Source organism: Myxocyprinus asiaticus, chromosome 50, assembly GCF_019703515.2.
Source record: "Myxocyprinus asiaticus isolate MX2 ecotype Aquarium Trade chromosome 50, UBuf_Myxa_2, whole genome shotgun sequence".
NCBI classification, from domain to species: Eukaryota; Metazoa; Chordata; class Actinopteri; order Cypriniformes; family Catostomidae; genus Myxocyprinus; species Myxocyprinus asiaticus.
In genome coordinates, this window is record NC_059393.1 from 21,674,505 (window position 1) to 21,699,294 (window position 24,790).

The 24,790-nt window shown below is 36.4% G+C and overlaps 3 protein-coding genes across 5 annotated transcripts in view; 2 read left to right on the forward strand and 1 right to left on the reverse strand.

The window, feature by feature from the left end:
* The first annotated feature begins 434 nt into the window (after positions 1-434).
* On the forward strand, positions 435-2,948 carry LOC127439041 (protein BTG1-like). The gene is made up of 3 exons (XM_051695061.1): positions 435-602; positions 774-910; positions 2,375-2,948. The coding sequence occupies exons 2-3, from the start codon at positions 793-795 to the stop codon at positions 2,716-2,718; spliced, it is 462 nt and encodes a 153-aa protein (XP_051551021.1). The 5' UTR covers positions 435-602; positions 774-792; the 3' UTR covers positions 2,719-2,948.
* A 1,228-nt stretch (positions 2,949-4,176) lies between these two features.
* LOC127439247 (inositol-pentakisphosphate 2-kinase) lies at positions 4,177-24,180 on the forward strand. 2 transcript variants are annotated; one of them, XM_051695438.1, is made up of 13 exons: positions 4,177-4,359; positions 7,370-7,429; positions 10,739-10,834; positions 10,953-11,019; positions 15,412-15,527; positions 17,251-17,340; positions 17,851-17,909; positions 18,695-18,767; positions 19,010-19,289; positions 19,729-19,864; positions 20,110-20,212; positions 20,464-20,543; positions 20,638-24,180. In XM_051695438.1, exons 1-13 carry the CDS (start codon positions 4,279-4,281, stop codon positions 20,852-20,854), a joined length of 1,458 nt encoding a protein of 485 aa, XP_051551398.1. In that variant the 5' UTR covers positions 4,177-4,278; the 3' UTR covers positions 20,855-24,180. The 2 variants fall into 2 exon arrangements, with proteins under 2 accessions (XP_051551398.1, XP_051551399.1); XM_051695439.1 differs by lacking the exon at positions 7,370-7,429.
* Positions 21,509-24,790, reverse strand: part of LOC127439250 (centromere protein P-like) — a 211,343-nt gene continuing 208,061 nt past the window's right edge. For both annotated transcript variants that reach the window (XM_051695444.1, XM_051695445.1), the window contains exon 9: positions 21,509-24,332. In XM_051695444.1, coding sequence (XP_051551404.1) covers positions 24,214-24,332 — 119 coding nt within the window. In that variant the 3' untranslated portion in view covers positions 21,509-24,213. The remainder of the gene's footprint in view (positions 24,333-24,790) is intronic.

A 24,790-nucleotide genomic window follows, 5' to 3' on the forward strand; every position in this document is an offset into this window, starting at 1 on the left:
AACAATCAAAATAAACAAAAACATTTTATGTGTTTTGAGCTTTGTAGAGTAGTAGGATTTGGGACCAATGACACTTTACGATGGGCGGGGCTATCCAGCATGACGCAAGCAAAATAAAAGTAAAAAGAGGGGGAGGGGCTCTCAGAGTCACACAGTAAAGAAATAGAAACAAAAACATGTACGTTAAAAAAATAAACTGTAAAATAAAACAGGCATTATTACAAAACATGTGAAAGAAAGCAAAAACAAAAAACAACAAAAAAATGTAAAGTAATGAATTCAAGTAAATTAGCTCAGGAAAGACCCCATTAGAACAATTTAGCCAGCTCTTTTGACATGAGCTCTACAGTCTGTTTATGGAAATAACCTATTTATGACGTCACCGCAAATTCTCGCTCTGATTGGAGGAGCCGCGTGCCTGCAAAGTGTTTACCATCCGACCGCAGAACTGCAGCTGCACGTAGAGCTTGAACCACCGCCAGAGGAGGAAGTGTGTGGTCGAAAATAGATATTTATTTACCTATTTTCACGACTACGTGGGTCGAATCGCTCGCACCAGTTGTTGAATCTCTCAATACACTTAATCTGATTCACTGGAGCAGGTCAGTCATGTTTAAGGGTCTTTTTTCCGTGTTGTTTTGAACAAAGGAATCTGCCAAAGCCATAGGCCAGATGAGTTCAGCTGTACTTATTGATCCCCAAAACTCATTTATAAACTCCTATTTCACCGTGTGTCACTGTTTAAACAGTTTTGTTTCGTGCATTCCTTTCAGCTCATGCAAAAACTTCAATATGAAAACTGAGGTCTCGACTGCTGCTAACTTTGTCACTCGTCTGTTGAGAGGAACAGGATTGCTTTCAGAAGAACAGCTGCAACAATTCAGATTCTCTTTGGAAGAAGCTTTGGGGGGTAAGATGGGATCAAACACTTATTTTCTTCCATAGATCAAAAGATTATTTAACTATAGCATAGTCCATAATATGTATAGCATGATGCAAATGTGCCTACATTTGTTGTTATTTTAAACAAAGCAACTGGAGATTAGATTCAGGCAGTTTATTACAGCACCAAAGTCCATTCTTGGAAACTTATCATTTTAACATCAAACTTCCTTCATGATCGAAAGCAAAGCCCGCATCAAGGAACGCTACATGGCATTGATGACAACAGCAAGGCCATGATTGGCCTGTACTTTGTAAAAATGTAGTTTTAATGGGTAAGAATCTCAAAATGCTACTTTAAAGACTTCATTTAATTAGCTGTACGTAAAAAATATATTTTATTTTAAAAACGGGGCCATAACCACAGACATTAAGAGGGGCTCAGTCCCCCCCCAACAAATATTTACATTAGTATTCGATCAAAATGGGATTTTCAGTGACCCATTCATAACAATACAGCACATGAATGACCTTATTTGTGTTTGAATTTATTTATTTTTTTGGTAAAGTGGTAAAATATTCACGGTAAAACATTTATAACCAAACTTCCTTCCTTCACGAACAAAACAAAAACATACTTTTGGCAGGAAAGCTACATGGCGTTGACAACAACAAGGTCGTTTTTGGCCTGTATGCTGTAAAAATGTAGTTTTAATGGGAAATGCTTCATTAAAGGGGGCCTGGGTAGCTCAGCGAGTATTGACGCTGACTACCACACCTGAAGTCACGAGTCGAATCCAGGGTGTGCTGAGTGACTCCAGCCAGGTCTCCTAAGCAACCAAATTGGCCCGGTTGCTAGGGAGGGTAGAGTCACATGGGGTAACCTCCTCGTGCTCGCTATAACGTGGTTCTTGCTCTCGGTGGGGCGCGTGGTGAGTTGTGCGTGGATGCCGCGGAGTATAGCGTGAAGCCTCCACACACGCTATGTCTCCGCGGTAACGTGCTCAACAAGCCACGTGATAAGATGTGTGGATTGACGTCTCGGACGCGGAGGCAACTGAGATTCGTCCTCTGCCACCCGGATTGAGGCGAGTCACTACGCCACCACGAGGACTTAGAGCGCATTGGGAATTGGGCATTCCGAATTGGGGAGAAAAAAAATGGGGCCATGACCACATAGACATTAAGCCCCATCCCCCATTGCATTAGTGTCTGATCAAAATGGGTTTTTCAATGAACAGTTCTTAAAAATACAACATATGAATTAACTTATTTACATTTTGTATTTAACAAGAAAATGCATATAATTTTACGGTATTATTAATTTTTTTAAATATATTTTGATAAAATCATCCCAGTATAATTGTATTTAATTTTTTTACAGAAAATATCTGTAATAACTTATTTTAATGTCTGTAAAATAACAGTTTGCAATAACTGTTACACATTTTATTTTCTATGTTGTCTGATTTTCGTTCTTCTTTCATTGTAGATCATTATCAGCATCACTGGTTCCCAAATGCACCTTGCCGCGGTTCTGGTTACAGGTGCATCCGGATCAACCATAAGATGGACCCTTTGATTGGCAAAGCCGCCTGTACGATTGGAATCACAAAGGAACGGCTCTTCTCACTACTTCCAAGTGAGCTCACCATGTGGGTCGACCCCTACGAAGTGTCCTACCGGATCGGAGAGGACGGATCCATATGTGTTCTCTACGAGTCCGTGCCTCCGTCCGACACGAATCAAACACCAGCGGACAGCTGCAAAGATGAACTAAGAATTGGACGGACAAGCCCGTCTAAATCGTTTGGCATGATGACTTGTTCTAGCTGAAGAATCAGTGTCTAATTAGCTGCTTGTGGGCACAGTGAATAAACGCATTGCTCACATTTGATTTACTTCTTTTTTTTTTTATGCTCTTTTTTTCAGGCAGATTTTTAAAATCAATGGTGAAAACAGATGTATTTTGATTAAATGTATGTTTTTAGCTCTCTGTACAGTCATGTTGAATATGTGTTTTTTAAAATTTCTATTAAAAGGTTTTCTATGAATTTTTATTAAAATGGAAGTGTTTTGTGGTTATTCCGTTTAAATATACTAGTTACACAGCTAATCTAAACATAAGCCACACAAAGTGCTCTTGGTATGGCTTATGTTTTGATAAGCCGTGTCATGGTTTTAATGCTTTATTACGAAACAAACTTACAAAAGGAAACAAAGAACGGGGGATTTGTTAAATAAACCGCTTATAAGAGTTACACAAAGTTAAAGCTTCTTATTTTTAAAACTTGATCAATTTCAGTTTTAAAAATTAAAAAACAATTTACTCTTTCAAGACTTCAGTGTATATAGTCTATATGAAATATGCCTAAAAGAAGTAACCAATTAACCAAATACTATGGTATACATTATATTCATATATATATCATTATAGAAGCCAAACAATACCTCTTCAAAGTAAATAGATGCATTTGCAGTTATGTTGATAATATTTATGGATGATCTTAATATTTCTTCTCTTTAGTTTGTGATTAAATATTTAGAAACCTAATAACTGCAATAATTTGTTTAAAGTTTTCTAGTTCTTTGCCAATACACAAAAACGTCAATTTATATTTCATCTTATAAAAAATGTACTTTTATGTATATATTAATTATTTAAAATAGTACATAAATGTAAAAACTATTTTTATTTTTGAATTTCTTTTCAATTTATATATATATATATATATTTGTTCATTATGTAATTTTTATAGATATTTTCAAGGTGTCAAGGTGTCGAACTGCACAGGACATGTTTTGGAAAGATTTAAGCTATGTGATAGAAATTTATGCTTTTGATGTGCTTTTTTATTTTCAAAATGACATTTTGGAATGTAAACAACAATACATTGTGCAGCTATTTATTTTATTACGAAAATACCATATACACAAGAAGAAATGGGCTCTTTGTAAACCTAATTTTTATTTGATAACTGAAAACAAAAAAGCACTGAAAACATGTAATGTTTGAAAATAACTAAATTTTGTTGTCTGGCACCTTTAATGTTGTTAATAATGTGACTATGTTTAATCCTCTTCTTGTGGCATTGAATTATAATAATAATAACAAATAAATAAAATAAAGGCGTCGACTATTTAATTGCCAAGTCCAACATCCAATCAACAGACGCCTTTTTCAACGACAATCTCAGAGCCAATCAAAAAACTGATTCGACGCGTCTGGCCAATCAGAGCGCAGAGGAGGCGTGTCTTGGAGAAAGCGGTAGTAGTACGACATCCGTCGGTGTGTCAGACGCGGATTCTCCAGAAGTTTTGCGCACGAGCCCAGTCATCTCGCAGCGGAGGATCAAATCTGCGCGAAACCCCGACAGTTTACGGTTCTTCTGGGTAATGGAACTGGATAAAATGGACGAAAATGACTGGAAATATCACGGGGAGGGCAACAAGAGCTTGGTTGTGTCGCATTCGCAGGTGAGCGGTGAATAGTTACTAGCTCTTAGCTTAGCCAAAAAGCATATAAACTCAATCAAATCCGATTAACAAAAAGAAATCCAAACAAACTTTTTTGGAAAGAACTTAGACTGCAAGTCTAGACGCTATGTACCCCTTTAGACCGACATAAACATGGGGGGTTTTGTTTTTAGACTCGTGTTACACATTGATGATGGGTATGAATATAGACAATGTGTGCTCGTATCGATTTATTAGCAAATAATAAATGAGCTATTTTTATACATTTATAATAAGACATTTATTAGCGTCTCAATTTAAATTATAAAAATAAAAAAATCTTGTAACCACGGTCATAGAAAAGTAAATATTAATTAGTCATTTAATTGGTCAAAATATGTTGCTACCCTGTATATTTTAGAGTTGCTCAAAAGTAATTTTTTCTGGGATACGTTCAATAAAATGTATTAATTTTTTTTTAATTTTTTTTTTGCCACCTTGATAGCATTGAGGGTGAAAGTTTTCTTAAAGGTGCAGTCAGTCACTTTTGTCTTTGTCATCTTGGATTTACACTGACACCTAGCGGTGTGGATGCAGCATCATTTAAAATAAACAGTTTTCAGTTTCAGATGCCATTGTAGAAATTCACTATTCGCAGTCAGCCATTATAACTTTAATTAGTGAGATAAAGTGTTTAATAACAGGACGGTTACTGAGATTAAGCGAGTAGTATTCGGCTGGTCATGTGATTCAAACATGGCCACCCCCATGTGCGGACCCGCTCCATGTAGAATAAAACAGCTTTTTTAAGGTTACTGATACGACTTGAGTCTTCATTTTAATGTGAGAGCTCATGATTTCCTACTATATTGCAAAATTACAATTCATGTCATACTTTTTTTTTTAATGAGGAAAAATTACTGAGTGCCCCTTTAAGATATTGCTTAACCTATAGACTGAAAAAAAAACTGGTTATCACAAATTTACCTTAAAAAATATGGTGACCATGTTTAAGGGATGTAATTTTGATGCCTGGATAATTTACGGTTCATGCGACACTAAAATAAAGCAATAAACGTAAAAAAAAAAAAAAAAAAAAAGATAAAACTAAACTACATAAAATAACACAGAACTCCCTAATGTACATAACTGATATTAAAAATAAGAAGAAACATAAGTATTCCCATAAAATATAATGAAATGTGATGGGTCACGCAGGGAATTCTGGGAACGCCCGATTATTGTTTTTCACCGTAATACAATAGTTTACCATAAAAAGTACACGTGTTCTCTTGTTTAACATAATATACATTTTTATATACATTTTACTGTAAAATTACATATATTGTCTTGCTGAATATATTACCAGTTTTCTACCATATTTGTTAAAGAAACTACCCGTTAACCATTTAACGTTTTTTACTGTAGCATTTTTACATTCTTTTACTGTTAAATTGCGGATTTTATTTTTTTTACAGTAGTAAACTTGTAGGCCTACCCCCGCTTATATGGTCAATGGTTAGAATTTGTTAAATCTACTGTACGGAAGAACTGACTTATAATTTAAGGCTTAAAATCTAATGAAAATTATGAAATTGAAAATTAAGACTCCTTTTCCCTTTAGGATTGCAAGTCATTTTTTTGGTTCAAATCAAGGATGCATTACTGTAAAAGTGGAAGAACTTAACCGTATCTAATTTTCCAGCTCATTTGCGATTGTACCAACAGCAGGACAAAATACTCGTCAAAATCAGCTGGTGGAACAAATGTTCACGGTCATAAATGGACTGAATTTGAATGACAGTTTAAGACATGGTGTGTATCCAACCACAGGAAGCTTTCTGCGAAAGTATTGACCAATATGTTGATGTAGTCATGTCAGACAGGGTGTGGAAAGTGTGTGAAGCTTTGCTGTTTTCCAAGCAGTGCTGGAGTCCTGCAAGGGATTGTTTTTCTCTGTTTGCTGTTTACAGACATTCTTTCAAGCTCCCACACTCGTGATGAGCGACAGATTTTCATCATTTTTGCTGGCTTGGTTTTAAATTCTTGTAGTAATCACTTCACCGTAACTCATCGTTCAAGTCAGTGTAAATGTCAGGTCTTCTGGTTTGGTGAGGTGTCATAAATCAGCAGCATTTTTTATGGTATCTGGGTAATCTTTTGGGTGAATATCACAAAAACTGTCCAGAATATCACAAAAACTGTATATTTCACCCCTAAATCAAAAGAAAGTAGTAGAAAAAAAAAAGTGTTATTAATAAAGAAACTTTAGTACTATTAAGACCTTTTGGATTGTGACATTACTTTTATAAAAATAAATATAATTAATTAGTTATATATATTTAATGAATGTATAAAATGTGAATATAAATTATATACTGTAAATATATATATTAATTTGTATATATTATACTTTTTATTAAGTAATTTTTTTTAGTGATTTTCATTGATAAAATGTTATAAAAAAATTTCAAAAAATGAATTAAATCATTCTGTCTGGATAGGATGATTTTCACTACTGTAGCAAAATTGTCATTACTATATTAAAAAAACCAGCACCGTGTTTAATTGTCATGAAAATGTCACAATGTCAAATTCTAATGGCTTCATTTTCTTTTTGCAAATATTTTTTATTTTTGGGGTGAAATATCACCTGGACATTTATTTGTGTATTCCACCCTTTTCCGTTCACAGTTTAGTCAGTTTGAAGTAGGTTTAAGCAAGTCTTGTAAGTTAAGGAAGTTAGTTTAGTAACTACATGCGTTTAAGAGCCCATTAGTTACATCAGTCAGTAAAACTCCAGTAGTAGTTTACCATCATTACAACTATGTCACTTTTACCTTTGTGAACCTTTTTATGTCTTACAGCATTCTAGGAAGTAAGTAATGTTTGTTCAGTTCACAGGTGAAATCTTGGTCAGTAGTGGTGCCCACAAGAGATCCCTTCCTGAATTTTCACAGTACAATGGTCCAAATAAGCCTGTGTGAAATGAGTTTTAGTTTCTTGACAAACATGTAACTTTCCGTTACAGCATTGCCGAGTTCTGCGTCTGTTGAAGTTTCCTTCTGAAGATTCCACGCATACACGACAGGTACAACTTCCCAAAATCTACACTACTTCACAGTAAAGCTTCCCAAACGTGCAAATATTCTCTACTAGTGCTGTCTAAAGTACCGGTACTTCTGTACCAAGTCAGTACTAAAATAAAAAAGATGTAACGATACCAAGTGTTTCTACAGTACCGGTAGAACCGAGCACCAACTTAATTCGGTACCCACACGCTGTCTGACTGCTACACGACTGCTTCCAGTTGCTCGCATGCTTAGGTGTGCGTGTGCTCTGTTACTCCTTTTACACTGAGGGTGTGTTCACACTTGGCAGGTTTGATTTGATGAAAACGAACTCTGGCGCCATTGCTCTGTTAGTGTGAACGCTGCCATCCGAACCTTGAGGTGCACCAAACAAGCGGACCGAGACCGCCTGAATAGTGGGTCTCGATCCGCTTCCAAACGAACTCTGGTGCAGTTCGATTGATATATGAACGCAGCATGGACCAAAGACGTCTAAACGGACCAAAAACAGGAAGTCATTTGCCTAATACTGACCTCAAGTATACCTGGTTCTTCTCATCATTGGAGCTATGTTGCCCATTACAGTTCGGTACAGGCATCGGAACCGCCGTCAGCCGTCCTTGCAGCATATCTTCGTTTGTGTGTGCAAAGGAGGAATTCCTGGTGCTGTTTTGACTCATTTACACATTTTATAAGCTCTTCGTTTGTTCTCAGCTGGTAAAAATACCACCATATATACATATATAAATATAACGAGCGCATTTAGCCCAGCAGCCAGCATTGTTTTGGATGTTCGGAAAGTTCCGTCGCAAAATATACGTCATAAAAGCTGTCCAATCAGGTTGTGACCTTTTCCTGATGCCTTTTGTTTTGTATCTTTAGGTTCGGTGTCAAAAATGCCAGTGTGAACGCTTAGTAAACCAGGACTAAATGTATCGTTTTCTTTTTTGCTCTGGACCTAGAGGACCGAACTACATCCCTGACATGGACAATTAATCAAATTAAAATCATGATATGTCCCAGTGTGATAATTAAATTGCGAAAGGCTGCAATCTTAATCTGCATTTGAGCACTAATCCACTGTGAAGCACACGTTACATGTAGACTATGGCTGGGCAATATGGCTTCAGAAGTTGTATCTCGATATTTTTCAGCAAATTGACTATTCGATACATATCTCGATATTTATGTATTTGCTCTGAAATATTATAAAAGTGTTTTTGTTTTATCAGAGGAACCATCATTTCATCTAAACAGCCATTGTAGCCAAGTAGAATTAATATTTCAAAGGTATTAAATAAAAATGATGAAGGCATGTTTCCCACAGTTTTTCACTAAGTTAACACAATGTAATCATTTTCAATAATTTACATGTTAATATTATATTTAACATATAATGATATATGGAAGTTTAATAGAAATCTTATTTAACTTCATATATTTTTACTAGAACATTTTCCTTTGTGAATGAACACGGTGCAAAACTACTTAAAGATAAATTAACATATTTCTGTCCTATTTACTTCACCCTAACCAGGAGCTTTTATTACGAAACGGGAAGTGCAGTGTTTGTTTGACAGTTATGAGTTTCGCATCTTGTGAACTGCTGTCAAACTCTCCTTTTCTGTTCTGCATTTGTAGATTTGTATAATAACTTTATAGCCATTACTAATGTTTGGATTTGCATGAATGCTTAAACCAGCAGTACTTCACAGTCACAATGCAGGTGAACTGCGCTACAAATACGAGCCCGCCGCCCCCGCGTGTGCACACAGATCGGCGCATCGCCGGTTCATTCTGAAGTGCACGTAGACCATGTTTATCTGTCTTTAATCGCAGTTAAATAATGACATATGATCATTTCTCCATTTTGATGTTATTTTGATTAATAATACAGCCCTGAACGATTGTGAAATTAGTCTACTGATGCACTCTACGAAACTTAATGGCCAAATAAAAGGTTCATTAAAAATCATCGCGATATTCACAATATTGTTGAATTTTATATCGTCAGCAAAATTATCGCGATTATATCTTGGATGTTTAATGTATTGCCCAGCCCTAATGTAGACTATATGTTTATATAATTAAATCACAGCATTTGCGCTTTAACAGTCACACTGGGACATGTAGCAAACTGTTTATCCGTCAAAAGCGACGCTTCCGTCAAAACCACACGTCAAAATTAAAGCTAGGCGCCTGAAATTGCAACAGAAATATATTGCAACTGTGTAGTAAAATGTAATATTCACTGTACTAATAATATTAAATAATGCTTAATGATAATAATAATAATTAAGCAATATATCACAAGCAAGAGTGCATTTGTACTGAATAAAAGTTGTTCTATTTGTTATTACTTTGTTAAAAGTTTTAAGAATTAATTTGATTAGACACCATTTTGATAATGAAATTCATTTTAAAACATAGAATTCTGGAAATAATAATAATAATAAATTATTTCAGTTGGGCCCTGCTTAAAAACATTTAAGCAATGTGTACTTCATTGAGAAACACTGAAAAACGTGCATATCTTTTAATTTGTTATTGTAACAGTTTGTTGTTGTGTGGGGAGGAGGAAGCTGGGACCGGGTTGAACAGTACACACAGACATTTATTGTTGCACTTTTCAGTCGCACACAATAACACACTGCTTCACGCTGACGCATGGACACACACACACACTGCCTCGTGTGTCTCTCTCTCTCTCTCTGGCATCCCCGGCTGCTCCTTATCGCTCTCTCTCCCGCTGATTGGGGCAACTCGGTGCCAGGCGTGCACCCTCACGGCCTGGCCACGCCCTCCTCCTTATTTACATTGATATTTTACTTTATACAGGCTAAAGTAGTGTGTTCAGTTGCACATTACCATATTAGCACATTTTTGCAGTGGTACTGAAATTGATATCGATAACATCAAATCTCTGGTATCGGTACTGACTTCTGACATTTTGGTATCGTGACAACACTATTCACTACATATTGCAGCCTTTTGTTCTAGTGGATATGTAAAACAGATTTCTGTGTAAATTGTTGCATTCAATTCAGTGCAACAATTTATGTGACACTGGGCCTTATTTATGAAACACGAGCAGAACAAATTTGTGTAAATCGTACATAAACCATGTGTTCACTGGGCGATTTACGTACAAATGAATTTATGAATGATTTACACAGAAATTTATTTGCTTATTTTTCATGAATAAGGCCCAATGTGTAACATCAAAATTAACGTAACATTTGCATTATTTTGTTTTTGCAATGTGTTGTTTGGAATTGCATTGTCATACTGTATAGGCTGGTCTAATTTTCCTACCTCTCTTTATCCAGACTGCAGAACAAGCTTTTCGACACATCCTCAACATTGTGGATTATAGTAAATATGTCATGAAGCCTTTACTTGGGGAGAAATACGTTCACAGTGGAGTAAGTTGAAGTTTAAGGTCTTTGTCCAGATGTTTTATATACATTGTTGCATCATAATGCTTAAACACAAAGGGTGATCCAGTGAATATGGTGAAACTAACGGCTTGTTTGTCCACAGGAGGTCGTCAAACTACCGCTGGACTTTGTGAGACAGCTGTCACTGAAAGTTCAGCAAGAACGGCCTGGTAAGAATGACCAAACTGTACATTTTTTTCTTTATATAAGGTCTTTTAAAACTTGGGTTAATCTCACGAAGCCTGTCGAGAACATGTCCAGGCCATATTTCTCCCCGAAATCAAAAGAAAGAAATGTTTTTATTTTGATGAAAGAAAATAAAGCCCATTAGGAATATTAAGATTTTTTTTTTTTTGTTAAGGAAAATTTGAGTGCGTTACTCCCCAATTCGCATTACTGTAAATAAAAAATAAAAAATAGAATAAAATGGAAAAAAATCTTTTTAAAGTGTTTTATTTTTATTAATAACACAGAATTGTAGTATTTGTTGTACTACCTGTAATGCAAATTAAAAAAAATTATGACAATAACTTGTACAGTTTTTACTGTAATTTGAGAATCACTTTTGTGAATTATGGTAAGTACAAAAAAATTAGAAGTATAATGCCCGGATGCATTATGATAATGATAGTTTGAGGGGAGAAGTTGCTTAATTGTCATTAATGCAAATGTCACAATTGTCATTTTCTGTGCAAATAAATAAATATAATATAAAAATATATAAATTATGGCAGTGATTCAAAGCGTTAATTCAGTACGATAAATTTTAGAAAAAATAAATACATAAAAGAAATTAGTGCAATTAATCATGTCCCCTGACCATAATGAGTAGCTGTACAGACAACAAACAACACTCAGGCTTGCTTGACACTAGAGACAGCACCAGATTTGAATGCAAGAGCACGATTTTGAATGCAGGGATCTCAAGACCTAAAAACACTGTTTATGAAAGAGAAAAAAAAAACCTATTAGGGCTGTCAATCACTAAACATTTTTAAGTGAATCAATTACATGCCATGCAGATTAATTAATGGCATTATTCACAATTAATCACATACAATCTTTATTTGCTGAGAAAGGCCCCCAAATAAAGATAATTCATATAAATAATTAGAGGTTGACCGTTAGTGGATTTTGCCGATACTTATAAAGGTGGTGGGACGATAACAGATTATTCAGTCGATAGTTTTTAAAATAGATTAATAATATGTCCCAAAATTTAAGTGCAGTTTATTGTTCAACCAAAATCCTAAAAATAACCAGAGTAAATTAAGATTTGGTGCATAACGCGGGACTTTTAAGCCCGAAACACACTGGGTACTCAAGGCGGTTTTACACGGGACGCAGTGGGTGGCAGGCTTTGCTTGCGATCTTGCAGCTTCTCGTTTGTGCAGGCGTTTTCCATTCACACGAGAAGCTGTGCTGAATAATGCAGAAGTGCAATAATGCCACCCAATGCTTTAGCTCAGAGACTGCGTCTACTACGTGATTACTGTAAACACTGAAAATATTAGTTTTCATGTGTGATTGCACAAATAAAATGTCACTTATTTTAAATATTGTAATAAGCTATTTTTTTATATTAATGTAAAATTATATCAAGGCTAAACAATGTAATTGTAAATATTGATGCCGTCTTGCCACCTGTCTCCACATTTGATGAGTTCTGCATTTTCTTTAATGACTAAAGAGACAGACATCTAAAGTTGATGTTTCAGACACCTTTTGCGGAAGAGAAAATTAAAGTAGACGGTCCAAACAAAAGCTTTACATGTTTCCGTAGTCTATTTTCACCTGATACACTGACTCGTCCACTCACAGCTTTCCATGAGGCTGTTTTCCTATTTATGTCTCTATAAATGCTCAAAGAAACGTTATATAGCTCAAGAAATTCAGCAACAGCAAGTATATTCGTCTCCATGTTGTTTTTGACTACATAAAAGTTATGCTTGATCAATGAAAAGCGGCAGCCGCGGAGAGATCAGATATTTTTATCTTGCACGGTGTGCGCAGCAAGCAGTCATGCACAACAAAGCAGCAGGATTCTCGTGAACGAGCTTGGAAAGCAACAACGCTTCGCCTGCCGCCTCTCTCTCTCTCTCTCATTGAAAATGAATAGGGAATGCACAGTGACCGTGTTGTGTGTAAAACCGCCTCTATTTTTAAATGACAGAATGATGAAAAAACTGTCGGCAACTATCGACATAGATTTTTGCCGATAACCGATAGTTCCAAAAAGCACTATCGGCACCGATTAATCGGTAAAACCGATAAATCTAACTTTATCAATAATGCGTAATAATTCAAATATTTATAAATACAAAATATAGAGCCTATAATATATAATACAGATTGAAATTCATTTTGAAATAAATTGCATTATTGTGGCAGATTAATAAAGCATTGATTAGCCAATACAAAAGTGTCTTAAGAACTCAAAATATTGTTTGTTCTCGTAACATTGAACAAGACTACAGTTCACAGCAGTCTGTTTTGCATCGAGTTCCTCAGTGTGTCTAGTTCTCCCAGTATGCTTTCTGTCTGCGCTATTTTTCATTGTTGCTTGCTATGTACAGTACATATCAGACGGACATGTTTGGAGCTTCTCACTGGTATTCAGCATCATAAATGCCACATTTTTAGGATGCAGAGTCAAGTAAAAAGTAGATTACTGTACTGTATTATGTTGTGCTTCCCCTCCTGAGTGAGCATTCTCATTCTGTGGCTTCTCTGCCAACTATTGACGTGGCTCTTAAAAACACATGTACCTCAAGCTTGAATTGCTCATATGGTTGGAAAATCTGTACTTTTATTATGGAATTGTATTATTTTTTTAAAATAATCGCACTAAATTAACGCTTTAAATCGACAGTCCTAATACAGTTGTGCTCAAATGTTTGCATACCCTGGTAGAAATTGTGAAATTTTGGTATTGAGTCTTTTATTTAAGGATAGTGATCATATGAAGCCATTTATTATCACATAGTTGTTTGGCTCCTTTTTAAATCACAAGGTGACACACACAGGTTTAAATGGCAATTAAAGGTTAATTTCCCACACCTGTGGCTTTTTAAATTGCAATTAGTGTCTGTGTATAAATAGTCAATGAGTTTGTTCGCTCTCACATGGATGCACTGAACAGGCTAGATACTGAGCCATGGGGAGCAGAAAAGAACTGTCAAAAGACCTGCGTAACAAGGTAATGGAACTTTATAAAGATGGAAAAGGATATAAAAAGATATCCAAAGCCTTGAAAATGCCAGTCAGTACTGTTCAGTCACTTATTAAGAAGTGGAAAATTCGGGGATCTCTTGATACCAAGCCAAGGTCAGGTAGACTAAGAAAAATTTCAGCCACAACTGCCAGAAGAATTGTTCGGGATACAAAGAAAAACCCACAGGTAACCTCAGGAGAAATACAGGCTGCTCTGGAAAAAGATGGTGTGGTTGTTACAAGGAGCACAATACGACGATACTTGAACAAAAATGAGCTGCATGGTCGAGTTGCCAGAAAGAAGCATTTACTGCACCAATGCCACAAAAAAGCCTGGTTACAATATGCCCGACAACACTTTGACACGCCTCACAGCTTCTGGCACACTGTAATTTGGAGTGAAGAGACCAAAATAGAGCTTTATGGTCACAACCATAAGCGCTATGTTTGGAGAGGGGTCAACAAGGCCTATAGTGAAAAGAATACCATCCCCACTGTGAAGCATGGTGGTGGCTCACTGATGTTTTGGGGGTGTGTGAGCTCTAAAGGGGAATCTTTTGAAAATTGATGGCAAGATGAATGCAGCATGTTATCAGAAAATACTGGCAGACAATTTGCATTCTTCTGCATGAAAACTGCGCATGAGACGCTCTTGGACTTTCCAGCACAACAATGACCCTAAGCACAAGGCCAAGTTGACCCTCCAGTGGTTACAGCAGAAAAAGGTGAAGGTTCTGGAGTGGCCATCACAGTCTCCTGACCTTAATATCATCGAGCCACTCTGGGGAGATCTCAAACATGCGGTTCATGCAAGACGACCAAAGACTTTGCATGACCTGGAGGCATTTTGCCAAGACGAATGGGCAGCTATACCACCTGCCAGAATTTGGGGCCTCATAGACAACTATTACAAAAGACCGCACGCTGTCATTGATGCTAAAGGAGGCAATACACAGTATTAAGAACTAAGAGTATACAGACTTTTGAACAGGGGTCATTTCATTTTTTTCTTTGTTGCCATGTTTTGTTTTATGATTGTGCCATTCTGTTATAACCTACAGTTGAATATGAATCCCATAAGAAATAAAAGAAATGTGTTTTGCCTGCTCACTCATGTTTTCTTTAAAAATGGTACATATATTACCAATTCTCCAAGAGTATGCAAACTTTTGAGCACAACTGTATATATTATACATATTGAAAAATATACTGTACGTATTTATTTCTAAACTTTTATTTTTGCTTGATTTTGGAGTGAAATGTAACGTTCTTAGAGGTTCAGTATGCAGTCATTTCCTTAGATGGGTTTAGACGAAGAATAATGCTGTTGTGATCTTCCTCTCTTGCAGAACTGCGCTGTGACAAGGTCATGGACACGTTCAGTGGGTGTGGCTTATGTCTGCCCAACCTCACCCAGCTCCACCACCTCACAGACCACAGACCGCCTATTTGTGTGGAGATTAAGGTTAACTTTGCTTCCAACCCAAACAACTCCCTGTTCAGTTTGACACATGCGTTGTTCTCTCCCGTCACAACTACAGTTTTAAGTATCTTACTGTTTACTTTTAGTGACGCATGTCTCAGCACATTCAGTCATTGAACTTCCTGAGCGTTGTTGATGGTTTATTCTTCATGCAGTTAGGGTGTAGTTTTTGTGTTGGCTTAGCGATGGTTGTTAAACTGGAACCTTTGAAGTTCCCATGTCTTCAATTTTAGGAACTCAACATGGGTTGTTAAAAACAAGAAGTGTTGTTTAAAACAATTGCTGTCCTAGGGGAACTAAACCAAAGCTGAATGACTCATTGCCTTTATTTGTGTGGAATTTAATCACATGGTGGTGTAAATCTGATCCGAAAGACATGTTGGTTTGTGTTAATAAACTACAACTTTCTCCACATGGAACTTGTTCAATATTTAACATAAAAGTGTAAATGAAATCTGACCAAACTTACTAAACATTACTGGTCTTATCATATGATTCATCAGTGCAGTTTATTCCAAAGATTAAAAGGTCTTTGTAATCTTTTATCGACATGTAGTAATTTGCTCCACCCTGAAATAACTTTCCTTTTCGGTTGATGTCACTGAGGCCATGTAGACTATTGGATAATATCCATCAATCAGCAAAAAAGCTATTTATGCTTTTTTTTTTTTTTTTTTTTTTTAGCAAACGCTTATTCAGGTCTGTTTTCAGTCTGGTTTTGAATCCCCACTTGGATAAAATCAGTTATCCATTGAAAAACTTTTTTTTTTTTTTTTTTTACATTGAATATCTTGTTTTGTTTGGAAATATGTCACATTTTATGGAGAAAGAACAATGACTAAATTAGTTGAATCTTAATTTTGTTAAAGACGTGACAATAATAATAAAAAAATATATATTTTTGTGGCGTATTTTATAAAAAAAAAAAAAGTTTTTGGGAATTTGCTGTAAATATTCAGATTATAAAATTAAACTAATTCAGAACTCAATAAAAATCTCTCAAACTCAAATTCAGATTGTACACAAACTAGGCCAGTGGTCAATCTTCCATGTTCCACATGCAGGGAAAAGCGGAGGTATACTCAGAATAGTCGAATTCAGAATTTTGGCCAATCACAGAGCTACTAGAATATTGGCGTGGTCCAGTATTGACATGAACTACAATAAGAATAACTTGTACAGCATTTATTAATCTTAGCCAATGTTAATTTCTTTATACTAATACATTTTAACATTAAGTTGAATACGTTAACATTAATGAATGCATTATGAACTAACAATAAACAATAATATTTATAAATCAACATTGGTTTAATAATTAGGACTGCTCCAGAGATAGTCTGAAGTTCTGAGATTTAAATTTGAGAGATTCATTATTGGAGTTCTGAATTTCCACATAATCGGAAATTTTAAACCTGTCATTTTTTTTTAAATCTAAATATTTACAGCTAACTCCACCGCTAACAAATTCAAAACAAAGCATCTACTTTTTATAAATACATATTTATAAAATATTCCACACATGCAAAAAAAAGTCAGTTTTGTTAATTGTCAAATGTCTAGAATTTAATTGGACAATATTCACATTCAAAGACTTTAGTCATTGTTTTAGCTCCATAACATTACGCATGCAAAATAGGTTGCGAATGCTGTTTCATGTTGCCTTTAACCGGCAGTGAATTGATACGTTATTTTTCTTTTCCAGCCAAAATGTGGATTTCTACCCTGTTCTAGACACATTACCAAGGAATGCAAGCGCAAAGTATGCAGATTCTGCATGCATCAGCATTTCAAAGTAAGTACTAATTGTTCATAATCATCATTAGGAACAAATTCAATGTGGGCGAAGCAACTGATGACAACTGGGTTTTTAAATGCCAACTTCTGCTTTAACAAACAGAACCGAAAAGTGGATTATGCATTGTAGTGTAAACATCCTGCATTCTGTTTGTACTGTACACTGAAATGACTACCATAATCTTTCCTTTGGGGGTTTGGCCGCAGAAGAATTTTATAGCCGATATTTATTCACAAGATGAGGTTTAATGAAGAATAAATATTATTATTCACAAGATATGAACTTGGAGACATCATGTATGTGCTAATCGGTAAAACCGATATATTGGTCAACCTCTTCTGTCAACTCCTCTACTGATTCACACCCCTACTTTCATTGTATGGAAAAGAGTACTTGAGACATTTGGTGTCTGATAACATCAAGGTTATATCAAGTAAATCTTTGATACTAGGCCAAACTAGCCAATGATTTAAGTGTACACATAACAGCTTATATTGTCTTTTACAGTTAGCCAATGGAAAATGGAAGAGACTCAGCAGATATTGCCCCCTGGATCTCTTCTCAGGGTGAGTCACCAGTTTTTGAATGCTGATTTTAATCTTTTGCTGATGGTACGACCTTTAGCCAACGTTGTTAACATTACTAATAGACAGATGCAAAGGAAATATATTCAGCCAGCCAGGTTACATCACTGCCCTTTGTCAAACTAAAGAATTTTTCTCTTGGAAAACCGTATATTCTAAGTTTTTGCGACAGGGTATGACACGCCTTAAAATCTATAATGCATTATAAACGTTGTTCTGTTTCTTGGGTCACAGGAAAGCTAAAACAGACGATTCAACTGAGATCATCACTACATAGTGAGAAAACACTTAAATCCTAACAATCCTTATCTTTGCAATTCCGTTTGGTTCCGCTAGTGGTGCAGAAATTACACATTTCACCTTAAATATTTAACCCTAAAAGGCCTTTTTTTTTTTTTTTTAATCCTAGAGGATGGAGAGTGAGTCAGTCGAATTTTTGTGAAATTTTCTTTTGAAAAGGGGGTCCCTGCAAATACTGAGGTCATGTGACGTTGTATATAAACTCCGGGATCAACTTGCAATTTTTATTTAAAAGTAACATGGAGGCATTTTAAGGAGAAGACAGCTGACCGACAGGCACATTTTCCAATCTTTTCAGTGTTATTTCATGATTTTATACAGGCTGTAAAAATATAAAGAAAAATATGGAAATTTTTTATTTGGGCCCTAATGTGTTGGAAAGGAGCCATAATTACATTTGCCAAGGTATCTTTAATTAAATAATATGTAAGTAAAATGAAAATTGTCTGCTGTAATTTGTATTTCAGGAGCAAACAGCGAATGTACGTTGCAATGAAGAACTTGTTAGAGGAACCTCAAAACAACTTGAAAATATTTAAGGTGAATATAAATAGCTTAACTTGGAAATACTTGGACGATAGGTGAATTGCACATTGATTGTAAATGGACCTTTTGAACTTTTGGATTTTTACTGTAAATAGTTATCTTGGGGGGTGGGGGGGGGGAATATGAAATTTAGAGGGATTCAAATATAGCTACTACTGTAGTATATTGGTTTTGGTTCATGGGAAAAATAGGATAGAAAAAAAAGTTTAATTTCTCATTGCTTTTGTCTTTTTCAGGGTGGAGAGTTGATATTTAGCTGTAAAGATGACGCCAAGCAGCAGCCCGACATGAACGATCTCATTCAGCACCTTTGGCCTTATTTCCCTCACAGTAACGGCCTTTATAACGGCCACCAGCCTGGCAAAGCCATTCTCAACGAGTTCATCCAGGTGATCTGCTCCGCCCTGCTGAGCAGCGGGGACTCGAATCGCTCGGTAGAACCGAGAAAGATGCACCTGTCCGAGAGCATACCACACTGCGAGGCCAGTCCCTTCCCTAGAGATCTGCTCCGCAATGGTGAGGCTTTTATCAAAGACCAACTACGTACTCAATATAAAGCATTTTACATTGTTAGTAGAAATCATTAGGCTCTGTCCATGTATCATAGACCTCCTCGGTGTCCACATACTTTTGGCCATGTAGTAAACATCAATTGACCTCTTCTTCTTCTTCATATTTGGGCTTGATGTGTACGGTGACGTAATACCACTTGCGAATTGCAGCGGAAGTCACTTTCACTGAGACTGCGAGTCACTTTATCTGTGCAGGAGTGAACCAGAGCAAAAACCACCATGGTATAGAGTGAGAAAATAGTGTAGTTACTAGTTGTATTGACTGAATTTCACATGGCATGTGAAGAATGGGGTGTGTAAAGGACAGGATTATTGCTGTTTAGATAGGACGATAGTTGTTAATCTGTTATGTAAAACTGAAGAGCTAGTTTATGTGTACACAGGTAACCACGGTCTGCCTAAAGATAGCGTTCTTGCAAAAATCCTTCAAGTTCAGATGCTGGATAACCTTGATATTGAAGGAGTCAACCCACTGTACAAACGAGTGGAACAATATCTGGAAGAGTTCCCTAAAGAGAGGTGAATTATTAATCTTGAATACTGAATGTTGTGTTATAATGACTCTGTGAATGCTCATTATCAAAGACTCGCATTTAAACACTAGGTGGCACAAAAGACTAATTCACAGTGGATGTTGCGTTAGTCATACCATTAGGTATGGTGGCCACAAGGTGGCATTGTCCATTAGGTCATAGGTCAATAGGAAAAGCTGCTCTATCTGTATTGAAAAGAATTTAATATGAATACTTTATTTGTTTTTCCAGAAACAGACTGCAGATAGACGGCCCTTATAATGAGAGTTTAATGGACAAAGTGAAAAACTGTCCCACTGAAGATGACGGCTCTGTAGAATATGCAGTTGGGAAGGTAAGACCGTAGTATAGGTTTTAGTGTAAACATTGTGGTCACATTTCACCCCAAAATCAAAAGATTAAAATGTTGAAATGACATGACAATATTAAATGTATTAATTTAATAAATTATTATATATATATAACAGAACTATTACTGAGTGCACCTTTTAATTGTCTTGGAAAATAATGTCACAATGCAAAAAAATAAACTTTCCTTAAACTTATTACCCCGGTTTTCATTTGCATGTTTTTGTCACTTTCTAGGTTCATCAATATAGAGTTGCAATGACTGCCAAAGATTGCTCAGTTATGATAACGTTTGCACCTTGTGGGGAAGACGAGGAGTGAGTTCTACTCAAGTACTACTCAAATTTCCTAAATCTGCCATCTCAACTTTTGCCATAGTATTTTTTTACCATCCCTGTGCTTTGGTTACAGACACCAACCCAATATGGACATCCAACCTGCGAAGCCTCGTTTTACTTATTCGGTCTCCATCCTGGATCTGGACCCCAAGCCGTATGAAGGCATCCCTCATCAGTACAAGCTGGACACCAAAATCGTCAACTACTACCTGCGGAGCACGCAGGTTCCACCCCCATCCAGCCTATATAAAGAGAGGCAGGAGTGCACGCTGCTCTTCCACGCTGTATGATACACCTCAAGACTGCTGCTTTTCAACCAAGCGTCGGAAATGCGCAGAAGTGAAGTTCAAGTTGAAACAGATATACTGTTTTGGTTTTTTGTTTTCTAGTTTTTTTTTTTAGGTGTTTGCCCTCCCTGTGTTAACGGCTCCAACGAGACAGTTGGCAGCAACAATGGAGTTCATGGTTGTTTCCGAGGTGACCTGATGTTTTTCTTTTTGTGGGGGATGTTCTCACAGGGGCTGGTCTCCTAAAGCACAGCATATCTGAAAGAGTCAGTCATTGACTTTAGTAGGGAGGACAATGTTTGTGTGTTTCTCGCACTTACGGCAGTGCTACTGTGGTATCCAAGTGCCAAAAGTGGCTTAAAGTGATTTTTATTAATTAACGTTTTACAGTGCATCAGCTTGGCCGTGTTGTCAGTTGCTGCACGGGAAGTTTGGACTTCGAAAACAGATGAGTACTTTAGTTTAAAGGGACAGTTCACCCAGAAATGAATATTCTTTCATCATTTACTCACTCATATCATTCCCAACCCATTTGACTTTCTTTCTTCTTCCACACCATGTAAGGAAATGGGGACTGGTGCTGTCAAGCACCAAAATGACAAAAGAAAAATCGTTTTTCACTGTAAAAACGTTTTTTTTTTTTTTTTGGCGCATTGGAAACAAACTTTTAAGTCTGATTTTTTTTTTTTCAATGAATCGTTGAATCCAGTTAAGAAAATGGTCAAAATGATTTGATCACAACCCTGTTCAACTCACTGATTCAGTTATCTGGTTGCAACTGTTAATTGCCCACAAGAGGAGAAGATTATCAATGAAGATTAGCGTATGACTTCAGAGGAGTTGGAATAAAACGCATAAGTCATTTGGTCCACTTTTGTGATACTTTATTGGTGCTATTTTTGTAATTTTGGGGCTTGACATCCCCAGTACCCATTTACTTTCCTTATATTGAAAAGAGTGGCCAGGATATTCTTAAAAATGTCATCTTTTGTGTTTGTTAGGGTGAGTAAATAATGACAGAATTTTCTTTTTTGGGGGAACTATCCATTTAAATTAGGCCACATCCAAGTATAAACCTCCATTTTCAGTCTCCTAATGTTGCGTTTCCAGTGTGGATGAGAAGCATAGATGTAGCAAAATCGATGCGTTTTCAGACTAAAACATATTAGTGTGGGCGTGGCCTTAGACAACTGCTCCATTACATTCTTAAAGCTCCTGAAACAACTGAACATGGCGATCTAGGATTTATACTGACAATCACAAACCTGTTGCATGCTAGTGAATGCGGTTATGCTAACATTGTCACTACTCCTAAGACTATATTATAAAACCGTCTAACGATATTACTCGCTAATGGAGTATAACTGTAACGTGTGCTTGGCTAGCGTAATAGTTTTCCGCCATATACAAATCGAAGTGTCTTATTGAAGCTAGTCCATCATCTCAACGCATTAAACAACAGCATTTTCCCCTAAAATTGCTCGACACTACTACCCGTCGTCTTGTTTTCAATCACAGACAAACAAAAGAATTCATAAATTTTACAACAGCTGCGTTTGTCCCAAGATTTATTCCATGTTATTGTTCACAGAGACATTCATTCGTCAAAGACAGACAATGCAGTTTTGTTAGCAGTTAGACAAGCCAGCACGTTTTCAATAGTGAAAGGCGTCTTTTCAGTGCAGAAGTATATTGCTGTGCCACAGAACTGACACTGCTGATTTAACTTTGCCATTTTGCATGGCACAGTTTCCATCACTCGGTGTCCAAGTTTGGCACCTTCAACTGAAAAGCAACCATAGCGTGACAGTTCACACCTATTTCAATGTGCAACTTTTAACACTAAAAATGGCACCTCATGGACGCCATTCTCTTTCATGGGGAGTACTACTGTTACAAAATACTGTGGCGTGAGCTCCATTCTATTAAGTCTGAGTTTGCAGATTGGATGGTCTTATGCTTCTGTTTACCTCTTTTAAGGGAATAGTTCATGTAAAAATAAAGATTGTCATTAATTTCTCATCCTCATGTGATTTTATAGCCCTCTGAATACAAAAGATGGCTTGAAGAATGATCATATTGCACGGCAAAATCGTATGAACTGCTTTTATGATGCTTTTATAATACTTTTTTGTTGCTTGACAGGACATGGTTACTTTTTTGTAATCCACTGACAAAATAACAGCTTATACTGTAGGTTTGTAACGACATGTAGGACTGAATATTGATGCAATTTTTATTTTTAAGTGAGCTATTCCTTTAACTTGGTGTCGACTGCATTGGCATGCTCAACCGAGAAACGTCAATGCTGTTACCATCAGGAGAATAGTGTTTTACATGACTGAACATTCAAAATTGCCAAACTGTGTTCACACTCCCCTTTTGTCTTTGTGTTATTTTGAACTGGTGTCAAACGAAGAATTGTACGCCTTATATTGAGCGAAAATGCTTTCATTTTTTAATCGATTGCGTTTATCTGGCATGTCGCTCAGTTTTGAAGTGTTACCCTGCTGTATTATGAATGCACACTACAAAAAATAATCATCTTAAGTCATTTTGTTGTGTATTCCAGTAAAAATATCTATTATTCTATTTTTATATTTACTTAAGCTAAACTTAGTAAAATATGAATTCTAACTATTAAATCTTTCTAAATGTTGTTACATTTATGCTTAACACAAGACAAAACAATTTGGCAATGGGGTACAAAAAACAAAATTGAAGACTTTTATCTGAAAACATGACTTACACTTTCTTGAGAAGCAAAACTGTAAGATAGTATCTTGTTTTAAAGGATGTTAAGAGTTTTACTGAAAAAAAAAACGATAAAATACGGGTTAAGAAAATTATTTTTAGCAGTGTGTATTTTCTCCACACCAAAGTTTTCAACTTTGGAAAATAAGCAGCTCTAGCCATGTATATTTTACTTGGCCTTTGTTTAAAAACATCTTTCCCCCTCTTTGAAGCGATACGAAACCAGAAGTTATTAATCAGAGGTGGCGACTGTGTTACTCTGATAAACTGAAGATCTGTAATCATTATCTAGGTAGGAATGGACATTAATTCTAAACAATAAACAATGAAAATCACAGTCTTTGTGATGGGATCTAATGTTAAAATGTAACTATTTGAAAATACAAAGTGGATTTGCTGTCAGACATTTTGTATTTAAAATTATTTATTTTTCTAGCTCGTCTAATGATGTATATTTCAATAACGTGTGGGCATATCATGCGTAAAATGATTGATACGTACAGGTGGTATAAATATATAGTTCCTAACGGGTGATTGCACAGGTGTTTGTATCAAATAAAATGATTAGATATGAAGTTTGTGTGGCTTTCATTGGGTTTTATGACATCTCAAAGACACATGGATCTTATCAAGCCCTCGATTGACGCTTCCACCCCGAGAATCCGCAGGAGACTCTCAAAGTATTCAGAGCCGTTTTCCATCACTTTTTTCGTGTCCATCTCTTGAGCTGTTCAAACGTAATCAAAATTAAAACATTTAGTTAATTTTATGATTTGCACATAAAAACGAAACCTTTTAAAACAAGCACAATTCATACGTTTTTTTTTTGTTTTGATTTTTCCCCTTTTTCTCCCAATTTGGAATGCCCAATTCCCAATGCGCTCTAAGTCCTCGTGGTCGCATAGTGATTCGCCTCAGTCCGGGTGGCGGAAGACGAATCCCAGTTGCCTCCGCGTCTGAGACTGTCAACCCGCGCATCTTATCACGTGGCTTGTTGAGCGCGTTGCCACGGAGACATAGCGCGTGTGGAGGCTTCACGCCATCCACCGCGGCAACCACACTCAATTCACCACGCGCCCCACTGAGAACAAATCACATTATAGCGACCACGAGGAGGTTACCCCATGTGACTCTACCCTCCCTAGCAACCGGGCCAATTTGGTTGCTTAGGAGACCTGGCTCGAG